Source organism: Protopterus annectens, chromosome 10.part0, assembly GCF_019279795.1.
Source record: "Protopterus annectens isolate FY-2018-M chromosome 10.part0, PAN1.0, whole genome shotgun sequence".
Taxonomy (NCBI): Eukaryota; Metazoa; Chordata; order Ceratodontiformes; family Protopteridae; genus Protopterus; species Protopterus annectens.
The window spans coordinates 1,576,578,390-1,576,597,958 of NC_056744.1; the positions used below are offsets into that span (position 1 = coordinate 1,576,578,390).

General features: G+C 39.9%; 1 protein-coding gene across 1 annotated transcript in view; it reads left to right on the top strand.

The window, feature by feature from the left end:
• The window catches only part of FBXL19 (F-box and leucine rich repeat protein 19), a 1,144,361-nt gene that overhangs the window by 756,983 nt on the left and 367,809 nt on the right, over positions 1-19,569 (top strand). The window contains exon 7 of the mRNA XM_044086223.1: positions 13,786-13,947. Coding sequence (XP_043942158.1) covers positions 13,786-13,947 — 162 coding nt within the window. The remainder of the gene's footprint in view (positions 1-13,785; positions 13,948-19,569) is intronic.

The following is a 19,569-nucleotide window of genomic DNA, read 5'->3' on the forward strand; positions in this document are numbered from 1 at the left end:
CCACCAGGGATGCATCTACCTTTACAGCCTTTCTCAGAGGTGTCCCTACCAGAGACACCCTAGAAGCTGCTACCTGGAGCTCTGTACATACTTCACCAAGCATTACCACGTGCCTATTTTTTTCTAAATCCAGAGCTGGTTTTGCCACTGCAGTCTTGCAGGGCTTAATAGCTGGTCCTAATGCTCTCTAACTTCCTCCTTAGCTTTGGGAATCAACCCAAATGTGATGACTGCAACAGTGAAAACACTAAGAACATAGTACAGTTGTGTACACTTACCATAAATGTAGATGTTAGAGTGTATTCCCTATTGCAGCCCTGGTTACCCTCCCTCCAGCCCCCTGACTTCTCTTGGCCTCTTCCTTTCCTTCTTCTTTGGTGTATTTAAGCTTTCTGGTGTTGTTTGCTTTTTGATGGAGGGGTACCATAACATGTAATTGCTTTCCATTGTGGGGGCACCTGACATCTGGGGCAAGAAAAACTGATGTAATGGCGTCGGCTGCATGCTTTATACCCCTGACATCATGGAAGAAGAGACAGCATCCGATGCAGGAATCCAAGACTCTGGTATTCAGGACGGCTGAGGGCTACCTGCAGGCAGATAACCCAAATGTGATGACTGCAACAGTGAATACACTCTAACATCTACATTTATGGTATGTGTACACACTTGTACTTTCTTTCACTCCTTCCTTGGAGCTGCTGGGGGAAAAAATCTAAATCTGATCCAAAATCCTTTCAGATCCACTCCGCCTTGGATCCTAAGAGAAAATCTTCAGCTCCAAGTTCTTCGGATCCGAAGACTTTACCAGAACAAGATATTCTCCAACCTTGGAATCCAGTGCCTTTTAGGGTTCCCTCTTCCTTTCTAGAGAGACATCATTCCAGGTCAGCATTCCTCAGCTCTTTCTTCCAGAAGTCTGACTGAGGACGATGTGGACAGAATGATTAGGAAATTCTTCTCAGTACAGATACAGATGGATGTTCTTCGGGCTTCTGCCCCTTCGGGTCAGGGAGTCCGTCCATCTGTTACACCACCATTATCTGTTACTTCTCTGATTGCAGTTGTTTGAGTCCCTGGATCTGAAGATACTTTTACCTTTGGATCCAAAGAGTACTGAGTGCACCAGCTCCGATGACTTCAGATTCAGATGACGCACTGAGCCGAAGCTACCTTGTTTGGTCCAAGGTTGTCTGAGCTGTCTCTGCCCATTGGAGCTTCAGCATTGAATAGCTTGGCTTGAGGAAGTTGCTCTTGGAGCAGAAGGAGCCAGTGGTCCAAAAACCCACCTTCTTGGATCCAGTGTTTTCCTTCTGGGGCGATCTGCCTTCGAGGTAGTGAGGAGTGTGTTTTCTGTTTAGAGAGGACTGCTGGATCCAGCTCCTTCGGATTTAGTTCCCAGATGTGTGCACTTAGAGCCACTTCATTCTATGCTACAGGAACAAGCCAGTTCAAGGCATCCAGACCACTCAACAGGGTCTTGACAGTACTTCACCGGAACATCCCACCAAAAAAGTCCCTCTGAAGAGGAAATGCAAGAGGAGGCACTTGGATACTGCACAACAGTTGGCCACTGTGGATACCGATTTTGATGAAGGGTCCCCCATGATCCCCTCCGGAAGACTTCTCATTTGGAGACATTCTTGAGATCCTTAATCAGAGAGGTGGTTGGTCCTCCACCAACCCTTCACCAGAGGAGTCCGTATTTCTGGAAGCTTTCAGATCTGTTCCGTCTACTCACGTGAAAGAAAACAAAAGCTGGATAAACGACTGGTATACACCTCAAGCGAAAAAAATGAAAAGACCAATGGTTAGACCACAGCTGAAGATAAAAATGGAATAGTCCACGTCAGGAAATAAATCACTTGCAGCTTCACAGTAGTGCCCTTTATAAAACCAAAAGTTGTAACTGAGATATAGTAGTCAAGGTAGGAAATGGTTCACTTGCAGTTTCACACCAGTTTATTAAACAAGAGTAAGCGCTTTCACGATCTAAGTCAGCTGATCACTTCTTCAGACTCATAAAACAGTTAAAACATTGGCATTTAAAACATGGTTCAGCCAATGAAAACACACATAGAACTATGACATAGACTGATTAAAATTGCATACATCAGTGCATTAATTTGCCTTATATTCTGCATAAGATTAAATAAAATATACATATAACAGACACATTTTATGTAATAATCCATATTACTTAATGTTTTAGTGGTCTGGATTTTAAAAAAGGTTTCAAGGAAACAGCATTGTTCAATCCAGGAGACCTATCTGCCTGAAGTAATAAAGTCCATCTTTGTTCTGCTTTCCTCTACCTTATTCCTTATATCACCTCCCCTCTTACTTTTATTATTTCTAAAACCATGAAATTAAAAATGTTTCCTATCTTCTTCTTCCACATGTTTTGCTAAAGCACTTGTGTCTTTTTTATTTCTTATATCTCTAAGGTGTTCAAGGATACGTTCCTTTAGACACTTATTGGTTTTTCCTATATAAAAGGCATGACAGACAGTGCAGAAGCTGAAATAAACCAAATTTTGTGTTCTGCAGTCAGCATAAAAATCTAGATCAATTATAAATCCTAGTGTAGGATGTTTATATGTAGATTTATTATATAAATAGTCACATGCTGTACAATTTCTGCAAGGAAAAGTCCCCTGCCTATCAGATAGGATCATTCTTTCATTGTTTCTGGATTTATAACACAGTTGCCTTTTTAAGGACTTCTTATTTCTAAAAGAAAAGCTGGGTCTGTCTTCTAACAATTCTCTCAAGTCAGGATCCGACAATAAAACATTCCAATTCTTCTCAAAAATATTACAGAACCTTCTGATGTCACTTGAATAAGTTATATGGAATCTAACTTTAAAATCATGACCTTCCTTGCTTTTAATATCTTCTATAGTATTTGAGAAGAGCAGTTTACATCTCCCATCCCTATTTTCAATGGTATATTTAGAGCTTTCATTTATGTCTTTCTTACTATAACCTCTGTTTAAGAAGTCTTTCTCTAATATAGTCATTGTCTTCACAAAGCCTTAATCTGTATTATGTAAACGGCTTATTCTCATATATTGTCCTTTCACTACATTTTTGTGTACAAATGTTGGATGCATACTAGTCTTATGTAAGATACTATTTCTCCATGTAGATTTTCTATACATCCCTGTTGTAAGTTCATCTAACGCTGTCTTCTTAACCAAAACATCTAGGAACTCAATAGAGTCCCTGGAATGTTGACTAGTGAATCTTAAAAATTCAGTGGTGCTATGTAAGTACTCCACCATCTCTTGCAACTCTTCACTAGTACCATCCCATAACAGGAAGACGTCATCTACAAAACGTATATACCATACAATTTTGCCAGCATATTTATTGCTAGCACTTAATACATGATCTTTTTCCCCGGATCCTGACTTGAGAGAATTGTTAGAAGATAGACCCATTATTATATAATTTAATTTTATATAATAAATCTACATAGAAACATCCTACACTAGGAATTATAATTGATCTAGATTTTTATGCTGACTGCAGAACACAAAATTTGTTTTATTTCAGCTTCTGCACTGTCTGTCATGCCTTTTATATAGGCAAAACCAATAAGTGTCTAAAGGAACGTATCATGAACACCTTAGAGATATAAGAAATAAAAAAGACACAAGTGCTTTAGCAAAACATGTGGAAGAAGAAGAAGATAGGAAACATTTTTAATTTCATGGTTTTAGAAATAATAAATTAAAGTAAGAGGGGAGGTGATATAAGAAATAAGGTAGAGGAAGCAGAACAAAGATGGATTTTATTACTTCAGGCAGATAGGTCTCCTGGATTGAACAATGCTGTTTCCTTGAAACCTTTTTTAAAATCCAGACCACTAAAATGTTAAGTAATATGGATTATTACATAAAATGTGTCTGTTATGTGTATATTTTATTTCATCTTATGCAGAATATAAATCAAATTCGTGTACTGATGTATGCAATTTTAATTAGTCTATGTCATAGTTCTATATGTGTTTTCATTGGTTGAACCATATTTTAAATACCAATGTTTTAACTGTTTTTATGAGTCTGAAGAAGCGATCAGCTGACTTAGATCGTGAAAGCGCTTACTCTTGTTTAATAAAGTGGTGTGAAACTGCAAGTGAACCGTTTCCTACCTTGACTACTACATGTCAGTTACAACTTTTGGTTTTATAAAGGACACTACTGTGAAGCTGCAAGTGATTTATTTCCTGACGTGGACTATTCCATTTTTATCTTCAGCTGTGGTCTAACCATTGGTCTTGTCATTTTTTTCGCTTGACTTGTATACCAGGCGTTTATCCAGCTTTTGTTTTCTTTCAAGTGTTTCTTGGACTGTATTTAAAAGCTGGGACATGGCTGAAGGTAATGACAACAATAAGAATCAGTGTGAACGACTAGTTGTACTACTACATATATATTCCAACCACTTGATGCTAAACCCTATTTTTCCAGTGAATGAAAGAGAACAAGTGGACTATGATACGCATAAGAAGTTCACTGAACTGTATAGAGATCTGGAGAATAAGTTATATAGCTTTAAAAGGCTACAGTGGCAAAGGTTTCATCTAGAAGCATCATTAAAATATAAAATAGTGCCGAGAGGTCTCGGAGTATTAAATATGCCTACTTATGGTGAGACCTACCCTGAATTACTTCATAAATGGCAGAATTTAAATTTACAGCTTAGCTATGATTATATGCATTTGCTTATAGAATTTTTTAAACCACAAGAAAAAGAGCTAGCCGATGAGATAAAGAGGCTACAAGAACAACTGACTAATAATTTCCCTATAGAGGCACTAGGCAGTAAATTAGATGAACTTGCTGACCCGTATACAGGGCTATGATAAGAGGTTGCAGAATACTAAAACTAAAAAATTGCAAAGGGACCTCGATGACTTTCAATGTAAAGAGGTCTTTTCGTGGCCAAGAAGAACAGCTGTGAGTACAGAAAATGTAGAAAAAATGACTACAGTACAGATTTCTGAAAATTCAAATATGCATAGTACTGCCCCTTTAAATCAGAATCCCTGTGAGAACAGTGATGTCAGCACAGAGAGAGTATGTATAGAACCTCCCACATTTGAAAGTGGTGGAATGGCAAAAGAAACTTTCCAAATGGCTTGCACTAACAGAAGGATGGATTCCAGTGTTAATTCTGATTCAGTAACTTTTTTGGAGCAAAAGGAAGCTACGCAAACCTCAATCCTTCCATTTATGTTAAAGAAGGCGCTGCCAATAAGGGACAGGTTGAGGAGCAGGAATCAGAGGGAGAATGCGATTACAGCAGAGAGAACGAGTGACTCCTGCATATATGAACACCAGGAGCAAGAACCAGCAAAAAACTTGGTAATTAATATATCTAGCTTTTCTTTAACTGATGCACAAGCCTCATTGTTAAATAGAGGCCTGAACTTTATTCCAGCACAGAAAACAGTATTAACTGATTTATTAAAAGAGCTGCAGTTATTTTCTCGTAACCGAACACTTAAGACCATGTTTAAAAGAAATGTATTTGATAATATGTTTAAACAACCTAGTGCCTTTGTACCCAAGATACATCCCACAGTTGAAACTTTCACTAATGTGTGTGAGCATGAAATTAGAGAGATGCATGCTAAAAATCTTCCACCTAGATTTTATAACTTGAGTAAATCAGAAACTGAAGCACTGTTAGAACTAAACGATTCTCACAACATTGAAATTAATTAGGCCCGCTGACAAGGGGGGCAGTGTAGTAGTAATGGATTAAGGTTTTATTACAAGAAAATGATGGCACTTTTGAATGATACAGATACTTATGCTGAACTAAATGAAACAAGTACAAGGTATAATTGACAGGATATCTGTATATATTTTTGACTTCTTGATTACTAATTATGTATCAGAGGAATTGTTTGACTACTTTCAGATAGAACATCCAACTATACCCATTATTTATGGTCTACCTAAAATTCACAAAGACATCACACAGCCCCCCTATGAGACTTATTGTATCCAGTAAAGGATGGGCCACAGAAGCCATCTCAATTTATATTGAACAAAATTTACAAATAGTCCTAAAATCATGTGAGACTATACTAAGGAATACAAAGGCATTTCTGCGACTGTTATATAATAAGACCAGGAATATTAATAGAAATTATATGTTTGTGACAATGGATGTCACTTCACTGTTCACAGTGATACCGAATAAATGGGGTATTGTGAAAATACGTGATATTCTGACCTTGAAACAAGTTTTTCAAAGCACTAAGATTAATTTCATATGCGAGTTGCTTGATATTGTCCTAGAAAATAATGTCTTTATATTCAATGACAAGTTTTATCAACAGAAAGTTGGTGTAGCAATGGGCACGGCTTGTGCTAACAGCTACGCCAACTTAGCATTGGCTGCATGGGAAAAAGATCATGTATTAAGTGCTAGCAATAAATATGCTGGCAAGAATGTATGGCATATACGTTTTGTAGATGACGTCTTCCTGTTATGGGATGGTACTAGTGAAGAGTTGCAAGAGATGGTGGAGTACTTACATAGCACCACTGAATTTTTAAGATTCACTAGTCAACATTCCAGGGACTCTATTGAGTTCCTAGATGTTTTGGTTAAGAAGACAGCGTTAGATGAACTTACTACAGGGATGTATAGAAAATCTACATAGAGAAATACTATCTTACATAAGACTAGTATGCATCCAACATTTGTACACAAAAATGTAGTGAAAGGACAATATATGAGAATAAGCTGCTTACATAATACAGATGAAGGCTTTGTGAAGACAATGACTATATTAGAGAAAGACTTCTTAAACAGAGGTTATAGTAAGAAACACATAAATGAAAGCTCCATTGAAAATAGGGATTGGAAACGTAAACCACTCTTCTCAAATACTGTAGAAGATGTTAAAAGCAAGGAAGGTCATGATTTTAAAGTTAGATTCCCTATAACTTATTCAAGTGACATCAGAAGGTTCTCTAATATTTTTGAGAAGAATTGGAATGTTTTATTGTCGGATCCTGACGTGAGAGAATTGTTAGAAGATAGACCCAGCTTTTCTTTTAGAAATAAGAGGTCCTTAAAAAGGCAACTCTGTTATAAATCCATAAACAATGAAAGAATGATCCTATCTGATAGGCAGGGGACTTTTCCTTGCAGAAATTGTACAGCATGTGACTATTTATATAATTAAATCTACATATAAACATCCTACACTAAGATTTATAATTGATATAGATTTTTATGCTGACTGCAGAACACAACATTTGGTTTATTTCAGCTTCTGCATTGTCTGTCATGCCTTTTATATAGGCAAAACCAATAGGTGTCTAAAGGAACGTATCCTTGAACACCTTAGAGATATAAGAAATAAAAAAGGCACAAGTGCTTTAGCAAAACATGTGGAAGAAGAAGATAGGAAACATATTTTTAATTTCATGGTTTTAGAAATAATAAATAAAAGTAAGGGGGGAGGTGATATAAGGAATAAGGTAGAGGAAGCAGAACAAAGATAGAATCCAGACCACTAAAACATTAAGTAATATGGATTATTACATAAAATGTCTGTTGTATGTATATTTTATTTCATCTTATTCAGAATATAAGGCAAATTAATGTACTGATGTATGCAATTTTAATTCGTCTGTCATAGTTCTATATGTGTTTACATTGGTTGAACCATATTTTAAATACCAATGTTTTAACTGTTTTTTATGAGTCTGAAGAAGCGATCAGCTGACTTAGATCGCGAAAGCGCTTACACTTGTTTAATAAAGTGGTGTGAAACTGCAAGTGAACCGTTTCCTACCTTGACTACTACATCTCAGTTACAACTTTTGGTTTTATAAAGGGCACTTCTGTGAAGCTGCAAGTGATTTATTTCCTGATGTGGACTATTCTATTTTTATCTTCAGCTGTGGTCTAACCATTGGTCTTTTCATTTTTTCTGTTCCGTCTACTTCCTGAGTTACTCTGCCTGCTGACGAGCTCATTGGTTTGGTCTCTAGGTGGGTGTGGAAGAAACCTGACTGAGCTGAGCTAGTCCCTGAGGCCAGATCAGATTCTGGCTCCACCTGTGAGAAGGAATTCTGGAGTAAATGGGTGCCCGTGGATGCCTTGGTCATGGCTGTGGCCACCAAGAAGGAACTTGCTGAACAAAGTTCATCTCTTCATCCCTTTAACAGGGAGTTTAGGACAATGGACAGATTTGGGAAGAGTGTTTGTGTCGGCGACCTTTGCTCTTAGGTCGCTGAGCTGTTTAGCACATTTTACCAGGCGACAAAGGGATTTGATGAAGGAACTTTCAAAATCCCTTTCAGGGACTGTTACTGCTGAGGCTCAATCTTCTTTCGTCTCTCAGTTGGTTACTCTCCAGTCCATTTTAGATTCATCCTCGAGTCTTCTCACACGCAGGCAAAGGTGTGCCTTAAGGGCATCTGTTTCAAGCTTAACCATTGAGGCATGCCTGGGTGCATTTATTTGACTTTGTAGAGCCTTTCAAGTCCTCGTTTGTCAATGCATCTTCTGATGGCAGTTCATTGTTTGACCCAAAAGCAAAGGGGGCACCCTCCAGGTGTGAAAAGGATGGAAAGACCCTCTGTGCATTGGGCGTACATTTTTTGACCCCTCGAATGTCCCTTTCTAGGAATCAACGGGGTGGATGAAAAATGTAGTTCAAGACGTCCCAGGGTCCTTTCCAGGATGCATGTGGCGATAGTTCCCCCAGGCGCAGAGGGGGGGAAATCAAATGAATGACAGCACTCATGCTGCAGGGGAGGACTGCAAAATCAAGGGTCCAGAGATTCTTTTTCCTGATAGGCTATCAGCGCTCCTGAAAGGAGGCCTGATTGTGTCCCCCTCTGGAGGCAATCTGGGCTCGACTATCCCTGCACCAGAGAGCCTGGCTAAACTTGAGATACTTGGGTGCAGAGGATTATTTCCAGAGGCTATATAATTCCATTTTCCTTTCCACCTCCAACTGTATGCAAAATTCCTGATGATCCAGCCAGTCAGAGGAAAGCAGCAGCACTAGAAATACAAAAGCTGCTAGAAAGGGATATCCACAGGGTCCCTTGAGACAAGATAGTCGGAAACGTACTCGAGATTCTTTTTAGTGCCAAAGAAAACGGGACTAGAGACCAATTTTGGATCTCTGAGACTTGAGCAAGTCTGTTCGGAGTACAAAGTTTCAGATGGTCATGGTTCAATTCATTCTACTCTTTCTGGGCAGGCATGACTGGATGTACGTGATAGACCAGATGTGTACTATCACATAAAGATGAAGAGACAATCCAGAAGGTATTTACACTTCCAGCTGGGAACTGGTCATTATCAGTTCGTAGCACTGCCCTTTGGCCTCATCACAGCCCCCAGGATGTTCACCAAATGCATGGCAGTGGTAGCAGCTCACTTGAGACTGCAGGGGTTTTTGAGCATTTCCATATCTAGATAACTGGCTCATTACCACCCAGACCAGGCATCTACTGTTATATCAGTAAGAGATCAGGTGATTCAGACTTGTGCTTACTGGGGATAACCATAAATTACCAGAAATCTCTGTTACAACCAACCCAAACCTTGGAATTCGTAGGAGCTGTCTTCAACACAATATCAGTGACAGGTTCTCTTCCTCTCCCAGCAGTACAGACCGTCATATTCCAGATCAGGAAAATAATTTGCAATACCGAAATTTCAGGCCACTTGGTTCTTCAGGACTTGAGGTCAATAGTAGCTGCCATTATCTTGGTACCTCTAGCAAGGTTTCGTATGAGAATTCTCCAGTGGATGTTAACAAAATAGTTGTTGATTCTTTCCTAGTGCTTGTCAGCCCAAGTAACAATTACTCAGCATGCAAGAAATACCCTTCATAGATTCAGTCAGATCAGGTTCTACAAGGTAGTCTTTCATTCTCGATCAACCCAAGGCCATAGATTGTGGAGGGCACTTCCTGAAGAAGACAGCCCAAGGCACTTGGTCCCCCAAAGAGACCAATTTGCATATCCGTGTTCTAGAGGTGAGAGCAGTGCTGTTAGCATTGCAGGCCTTCCAAGATGCTCTCCCTTTATGGGCAGTTGTGATTGAAACATATTATTTTCAGTAGTTTGGTACACCAATAAGCAAGGAGGAACCAGATCTTACCCTTTGTGTTGAGAAGCACTGTGTGTGTCAGTGGGCGATCTCATCCATCTTCTTTCTGATAAGAATGTGCATTTTGGGGAAGTCCAGTATAGCAGCAGACAAATTGAGTAGGTCCATTCTTCTACCTCACAAGTGGTTGGTCAGTAAGAAAGTGACAGAAATGATTTTCTATCAGTGCAATAGTTTTGCTTCTCCCCTAAACAGCAAATGCAGAAACTATTTTACTCTAACCCCCCCCCCCCCCTTTCCAGGGTTATCACAGAGGGATGCTATACTCCACGAATGGCCCCCTGGTCTACTTTATGCTTACTCATTAATTCCAAAATTCTTGCAGAAAGCTACCAGGTTTAAAAGCAAAGTCATCCTCATTGCACCTTACTGACCTCAACAGATTTGGTCCTTTTTCCTGCGGCCTCATCTGCCTTACCAACCTTGGATTCTGGATCCGATTCCAGACCTGCTGTCTCACCCGACAAATATGATTCATACAGATATATCAAACCTCAAGCTGACAGCATGGTTTCCCCATTTCTGTTAATAGACATACAACCAATGCTCTCATCCCGTAAGCCTTCTAAAAGAAAACTTTACACAAGTAAATGGAAAAGGTTAATTTGTGCACAATAAAAACGCATTGTACCTTTCTCGGCTCCTTTGCATAGCATACTTGTTTTTTTGGCAACTGTATTTAATGTGAGAGCTAGCTCATTTACAGTTAAAATTCTGTTAGCAACAGTATCTTACTTTTCATATTGAATTAGAAAATGTTTCTGTGGCCTCTTCTAAACTGTGTAAAGCATTTTTGAAAGGCACACTCCTGCTAAGACCCCTGTAAAAGATCTTACTCCATATTATTTGAACTTGGTACTGCAAACCTTAATTCATTCTCCATTTGAACTAGCAGCTAAATGTGATCTTAAGTTTCTGACCCGGAAAATTATATTTCTGGTGGGAATTGCCTGTGCTAGAAGAATTTCAGAACTTTAGGTTTTGTCCTCTAAACCTCCCTACGTGATCTTTCAGAAGGATAGAATCACATTACGTACCAATGCTGCTTTCCTTCCTAACATGTCAGAATCCAGTATCAGTCTATTAATTTGCCAGTTTTCTTTCCTAAGTTTACAGATAAAGGTGAGTATATGTTGCATTTTTGGATGTTCACAGACAATTAATGCTCAGCTGTGCTCAGGAATATCCTTCCTTAGGGTCCACCCAGGATTTTAGGTAACTGGAGGCTCTGTCCCAACAGTTGAGGATAGAATGAAAATTGACAACCGATAAAGTTAATGTGCTTCAGTGCTTCATCTGTGTTGTCCGTTTTCATTCTTTCTCAACTTCCTGTTCACCAAACCTCAACCCTTATCACAATAGGCTTCTGGAAGAACGGGATTTATGTCCTTAATGTTGAGCTCCAGATATAGTTTATTCTGTTGGAGATTGATTTTATATATATATATATATATATATATATATATATATATATATAAAATCAATCAATCAAATAGAGATTTATATACATATGTAATGTATATATGATATGTAAATAATTTGTGTGTCCTATTTTAGGTAAATCAGCAAACAAGATCTGGGGTTTGTTAGGGGTTGGTGCATTATGGATAAGGGAGGAACTCTAGAGTTTTTTGATTACCTCAAGCTTTAGTAACGGCCTTGTGATCCTTGGATCCGAACCCAACAGTTAAATGGAAAACACAGATGAGACATAAGTACATAAATGTTTTTAATGCCTATTGTAGTGCCCGGTGCATTTTCTCTGAAAATTCATTTTAGGGCTAACATCACTGAGGCAAAAGTAAGTTCACGACACACTGGTGCTGCCACCTGTCTAGGTTTTTATATTTAGATGTGCAGAATTATAACAGTTTAAAAGCAAGTACTGCATCTTGGAGCACTGCAATATGCATCCAAATGCGTCTCTGCACAAAATCCATTATGTAATCTGTCCTATAAGACTGCTTGATCTGCTCATGGAAAATGTCTGAAATCTGATCCATCTTTTTCAAGAATGTAGCGTGAAGTCTGGTTATTAAAGGAGTTGTCCCATCATCTGTGTTGGTCCTCTGCTAAAGTTTTTACAGCCGTGTCCCTTGCCTTTCCAGTAAAGGACGGTGTATCTGCAAGGACATGATTGTTTTTCAGCTAAGTAACCAGAATTCAAAACATAACTTTAGTTTTCGTAGGACTTTTCATCAAACATAGTGGGCTTCTGTAGTTGGCAACAATCCTCTGCTAAGGGTGAACAACTTGGGTTTAGAAATGCTTGATTCAGTTTTGACCATCTAAGATGCAGAAATACGACTAATACAAGCTTAAACAGTGTGTAGTTTAAACAGCAGGAAAAACGACGTAGTCATTGCCAAAAAGCTAAAACCTGCTACATGCTGATATAAATCAGATGGAAAATATGCTGCAGTAAGCCTGCAAAACAGCCCCAAATAAATGAATCAGTTGCAGACTTGACCAGAATAACCTAGCAATTGTGTACCATTATGCGATAATCTTGACACCTTTATTTTGTTACTACTTGGATCACCTATTCTGAAATTTAGAAAGCGTATACTTGTGGAAAGGGACATGTCATGTTAACTGGGGACATGACTGTTGATAGAGAAAGACCGTACTGCTTTAAAGTGACACTACAGCATTTTTATAGTGTAGCAATGTAGATGTAAAATCATTGGTGCTTCTTTTTCCCACTCTTATCCAGAAGTGATCCATGAGGGAAGTGCCTTTTTTCCACTATTTCCAAACTGTGAGTGGTCTTAGGTTTTCTGGTTGGTCTTATGCTGCCCTGCAATTTTAAGGGGTTGCTCTGTACATTTGTACTGACCTAGGGCATTAATGGAGTTTTTTTGCGCCCTTTGTATGTTAGAGGCGTAGGTAATGGCAGCTATGTAACTGATATACTGGTGAAGTGTTGAAAGTGCTTTTTGCCATTTTTCTTAATCCATGCAGACACTGCAAAATGGATTTTAGTTTATGTGCTAATGTCTTTAAGAATGCTTGAACAGAAACTTCTAACATATTTTGTTTTAATCTTTTGTAAGTGCTTACTGCGAGTGTAGTGTGTGGGAACTTTGGAATAAAACTTGTCTTGTGTCCATTAAACCAAAGGACACTGTGAGGTGCAGATTTTTATTAAAATGGGTAGAAACCTATACACACCAGATCACTAAAAAGCCTGACTCATGGTGATGTGGATAATCCCAGGAGTGACTTGATATTCTTTGTGCTTAGGGAAGTGGCCCCCTGTTGCTATTACACGAGTATAACAGACTTAAATATGCATATGTTGAAGGGGAGTTGAGTTTTTTTTTTTACTTACTCTTTTCGTGATTCTGATAACTGCATTGTATTTAAGTGTCAGTCACAAATTCAGGCTCCAGGTTATACACATCTGTTACCAAAAGTCAAGTTTAGAAAGGATACATATTCAAGATTTTCGGTTTGCAGGGTTTATTTTTTTGTATTTTTTTAAGCATTTGATCATGAAGAAAGTCAATGCACACTGAAATGAAGCTGTGTAGTTACAGGGATAACTGGTGATTTATAGGTTTTGACCTTGTACTCCTGGTTGGCTTCTGACTGACTGCTTTTTTCATTTAGGTTTAAAAGAGCTGATACTCTCTGGCTGTTCATGGTCCTCTGTCTCTGCTTTGTGTGGCACTAACAGTCCCTACCTCCACCTTCTAGACCTGCGATGGGTTGAAGACATCAAGGACTCGCACATAAGAGAGTTGATGTCTGCACCTGCTGACTCAAAGCCAGGTTAGAAATGATGATTGGTAATGAATGTCACCCATGTTCACTCCTTATCTGACCAGAAATGCAGAGTGTCAGGGAAAGGATTTGGGACATGTGCAGAAGGGAAGAATGCAGGAAATGGAGATACAAGTAAAGAGTTAAAGCATCTGGAAATGTGAGAAGAATAGAATGAAAGGATTATGGCAGTAGGCATGTGAAACTGTAACAAGGAGATGGTTATTGAAAGAGCTAAGAGATTATAGCTGAAAACATAAAGGGTAGCATAAAGGGATTCTGATAACTGCATATTAACTTAAGTATAGAGGATTATGATTAGATCTCCAATTGAAATTACCTTGTGTTCAGGAAGTTTACCTTGAGGTGAATCTCTGCATCCATGCCGAGTACACACAATAACAGGTTATGATCTGTGAGGGACTGTCATAAATCTTTGTAGTGCATGGAGCCTTATGTAATCCATGTGCTATCAGTTGCAAAATAAAAAAGATGTGTTTGTTACTTACAGACTAACATGTCTAAATTTCAGTGGACATAGGAGAAAAGATATTCAGGGACTGAAGGAAAGTCCCTTCCCTTATACCCAACAGTCACAGGGCTTAGGTGGTGTCTAACCGCTGTTGCACACCTCTGAAAGTGCTGTTGTCTGATATCAGTCTACAGTAGATAGTTCTATATTTTTTTCCGATTCTAGAGCGTAATGACTGTACTGCATGCACTTTCTGTCTTTATGAATGGCAAAATATAGCTTGTGAGATTGTCCACTGAGTTGGTAGTGTAGCAGCATTGAGTAGTGTATAAAATAGAATGGCATCATTATTCATGGTATATTTGGGTGAGTCCTGATCCTTTCATTGAACTGTTCAGCAAAAGAAAGGAAGTACAACAGGAAACTACAAAGTCACTGCTTGATGGGGGGGTCTGGGGGATTCCTATTAAATAACCTGTTCCAGGGTCACAAAACTTTAGGGCAGGTTACCAACATAAAGTGAAACTGTCATAAGATCAAGCCACAAAACTGGGCATTTATTAACATGGAAGCATAGCATGATAGAGCTATAAGATGCACAGTGGTAGAACAGTACAGTTGGGAGGTTCAAAGAGAAGCTCAGTATCTGGATCATTGTCAACTAGAGGTTTGTAAAAGTAGAGAAAAATTGATTTTTACTGAAGATAAATATCTAGTAGTCGCACTGGTTTACAAGAGTTGTAGAGATGTCTGTTCCCACGTAAGAATAAAACATTACGTAAGTGCATGAAGAGACTGAGTGCAGGCAGACTGGTGGCTTGAAACCATTCGGGTAAAACAGCATTTCCAGATAAGTGTATTTTTACACCCAGTGTGAAAGCTGCTAGGTAGCGAACTTCAGTGAGTGACGGAGTTTGAAATTTTACTCCAGTGCCAGGGTAAGAGAAAAAAATCTTGAAATGCCTGCAATAGTTTGGAAACTGTAAAACACTACTGCCCTTTTTTGTCACTGTCAGTCAACCTTTTGTCATCTTTTAATTTGCTTTACAGTTGAGTCTTTAGGAATGAATTTTACTTGTGGAGCTGGGTATCTTTAAAAAAAAAAAAAATGAACCTAGTAACCCTGCTGAAGTTAGATACTTCATTAAACTAGCAAAAAGGAATTCAAATTTATCCATACCTGGACGACTGCCTGATTCAAGCATAGAGCAAGGACATTCTACTAAAGCATCTGGCGTACGTAGAAAAGGTATTAAGTTGCCTGGGGTACACAGTAAACGAAAATAAATCAAAACTAGTGCCCTCACAACAGATAATATTCCTGGGTGCCAGCTTGAACATAACGGCCCAGATGGCTTATCTCACGTCAGACAAGCAAGGACAACGGACTCAATATTTTCATTTAATGGCAACAAAGACCCAACTCCCTGCAAGAAAAATTCTGCAGGCCTTGGGCTACATGGCATCTTGCATATTACTAATTCCATATGCCAGACTGCATATGAGGAAACTACAATGGTACTTAGAGTGTATGGTCTCAACACTGTCAAAGTTTGGAAACAGTTATACCACTAATTCCTTGCCTACAACAGGAGTTTCGATGGTGGGCACAAGCTTGTCACCTCAGCAAGGGACAGCCTTTCACTCAACCCACAGCCAGGCAAACACTGACAACAGATGCATCGGATTACGCCTGGGGAGCACACATGGCAGGAAAATATATCCAGGGCGAGTGGCCCACAGAGCAAAGACATCTCCACATCAATCAAAAAGAGATGCTAGCTGTACAAAATGCTATTATAGCTTTCAAGGACCTGCTGCATCCAGGGCAACTGCTACTAAAGACAGACAACACCACAGTTATGTGGTTTATAAACAAGCAAGGGGGCACACACTCCTACCCCCTCTGCAGACAAGCCATGACCTTGTGGAACACAGCTCTAAACTACCAAGTACATCTGCAAGCACAATTCCTGCCAGGAGAGAAAAACACACTGGCAGACGACCTAAGCAGAAACATCATGGACCCCCACGAATGGGAATTGAACCCACAAATATTCAGAATGATGACACAAAAATGGTGGAGCCCGGACATAGATCTGTTTGCTTCCCCAACGAACTGCCAGTTACAGAAATTCTGCACAAGGAGCTACCATCCACAAGCATGGAAAGTGGATGCCCTCTCATTCAGCTGGAAAAAACTACAAGTGTACGCTTTCCCTCCTTTTCCTCTCCTTCCAAAGGTACTCTCAAAAGCCAGGCAGGAAGAGCCAAAGATGATCCTGATTGCACCAGACTGGCCACGCCAGCACTGGTACCCATTCTTAAAGAACTTAGCACAAGAACCACCCTGGCTTTTGCCTCAGATCCCACAGCTGCTGACACAGCACAACAATCAGGTACTTCACAGCCAGCTAAAGACCTTAAATCTAGCTGCATGGAAAATTCCTTACTCATGCCTGTCTCCAAAGCTGTTATGGATGTCATTCTGGAGGCCAGAAGGCCTAGCACCAGGAAAACATACTCTGATAAATGGAAGAGGTTCTGTACCAAGCGCACAGCCTTGACCCTCTTGTCCCAAACACCCCTCAGATACTTCAATACTTAACTGAGATGCTGGACAAGGGCCTCTCCTTTTCATCCATCAAGATCCACGCCTCAGCTATTTCTGCTCATTACAACACGGATCCACCAATTTTTTCTAATCCTTTGCTCAAACAGTACCTCAGAGGGGCTAAAAACAAAAGACTGCCCCGTAGAGCACCTACACTAACTTGGGACCTCAACTTTGTTTTAGAAAAATTAAACTTTGCCTCCTTTTGAGCCAGCTAACACAGCAGACTTAAAATACATCTCTTGATAAACTGCTCTGCTACTGGCAATAACACCAGCACAAAGAGTTTCAGAATTACAGGCACTAATGGCAGTGGAACCTTTCCTCATTTTCCACCAGGACAGGGTGTCTTTAAGAATTAACCCTGCGTTTATGCCAAAGGTGGTATCAAGTGTGGCTCTAAACCAAACTATTCACTTGCCAACTTTTTATCCAAAACCACAGAACAAAGGGGAGAGACTACTACATTCTTTGGACATTCACAGACCGTTGCGCTTCTACTTGAACAAAACCAAAGTTTTCAGAAAATCTGAGCAATTATTGGTAGCATACGCTGCAGGAGCACAGGGAAAAGCCATTTCAAAGCAGACTATTTCAAAGTGAATAGGACACTGTATACATTTCTGCTATACCCACCATGGGAAACCTGTACCTAGCAGCATTAGATCTCACTCCAGGGCAACAGCCACTTCAACTGCCTACCTCAGAGGAGTACCTACCAAGGATATTTTGGAAGCAGCAACATGGAGTTCTGTGCATACCTTCACCAAACATTACCATTTGCCTTTATACTCCAAATCCAGAGCTGGCTTCACCACTGCTGTTCTGCAGGGCCTTATAGCCACCCCTAATGCCTTATAGATCCAGCCTCCCTACCTCAGCTTTGGGATTCCACCCAAGTGTAATGACTGCAGCAGTGTAACACAATGAACATAGTACAGTTTTGTACCTACCATAAATGTAGATGTTCGAGCATAAACACTGCTGCAGTCCAGGTTACCCTCCCTCCTTCCTCTCTTACTTGCTGGTACTTACCTTGGTCATCTACCCTTATTACTTATGGGGAGTGTTTGCTGGTAACTAAAAATGGTTGTTTGTTTTTCTTTTGTATATTTTACTAGCAATTTGAATTGCCTACCTATTTGGGGGCACCTGACATCTGGGGCAAAAAAAACTGAAGAAAATGGCATCGGCTGCATCTTCTATATCCCTGTCGCACTGACGTCAGGGAGGAGGCCACAGCAACCGACACCGGACCAAGACTTTGGAACTCAGGCCGACTGGGGAGCCGCCTGACGGCAGGATAACCCAAGTGTAATGACTGCAGCAGTGTTTACACTCGAACATCTACATTTATGGTAGGTACAAAACTGTACTTTCAAACACTCAAAACCAACAACTCAGCAGGTGACTCCCTGTTTGTCAACTTTGATGGCAAAGTTTGGATTTCACTTCCATCTGACCTTACCCTCGTTAACTCAGTTCAAAAAAGTCTCAAATGGTATTGTACCATACACTGGCTGTGTCCTTGTTCTAATCGTGGCTAACTCCTTATTTCTAACATGTTCTAAATTACACTGTATGCAATACCGAATTTCGCTCATAACTGATGGTATGTAACCTTGCTTGTTTTTAATTATGATAGAAGACTAGAAAGATTTACAGTCTATGAGGGTAATACTGACACACTGTGTAAATCATGTCTCTTTCTTTCTTGTGTTGTGTAAAGGTTTATCTTGTATAAAGGTTTATCTGTAGTATTGGAGCTTTTCTCCCCAGGCCTCCACTGAAAATGGACATGTATTCAGTCGGACTGTCCCAGTCAACAAATGTAAAATAAATAAATAAATTTGGTGTCACAAAAAACAGCTGGATCTGCTTCTCAGCGAACCTCCTCTAGTGCTGTCTTATTTGCGTGAGCTACTGCAGTCAAGATTGGCTTACTCAATCCATTAAAGCCCATCTTTCTGCTAGTTCTGCCTGCTTACCTTTGGACCCTCCCCTCTTGCTTCACGACTACCTTGCAAACATTTCCTGAAAGGAGTTCTGCACCTTATCCTAGGAGACCCATTCCCCCTCCTTGGGACCTCAACTGTGTTAACTTCCCTTTAAGCCAACTAATAAGGCCTCCTTAAAGCACTGCACCTGGAAAACCATCCTGCTGGTGGCTCTAACCTCAGCTGGGAGAGTATCCTAACTCCAAGCCCTTATGGCTACACCACCCTTTCTAGTTTTCCACAAAGACAGGGTTACCCTTAGGACAAATCCGTCCTTTATGCCCAAAGTAGTCAACGACATGTCCCTAAGTCAGGCCATCCAACTACCTGTTTTCTTCGCTAACCCACAGGGAGACAAGTGAGAGTGTGCTACATTCCTTGAACATACATAGACTGATCAGATTCTCCCTGCACAACACCAAGTGTATCAGACAGGCAGACCAGCTATTTGGATCTTTTCACCCCAGAGCCCTGTGTAAGAAGATTTCTGTTTAGATATGAAAAGCCATAACCTTTTGCTACTAGTTTCATGGCAAGACCCTGCAAGG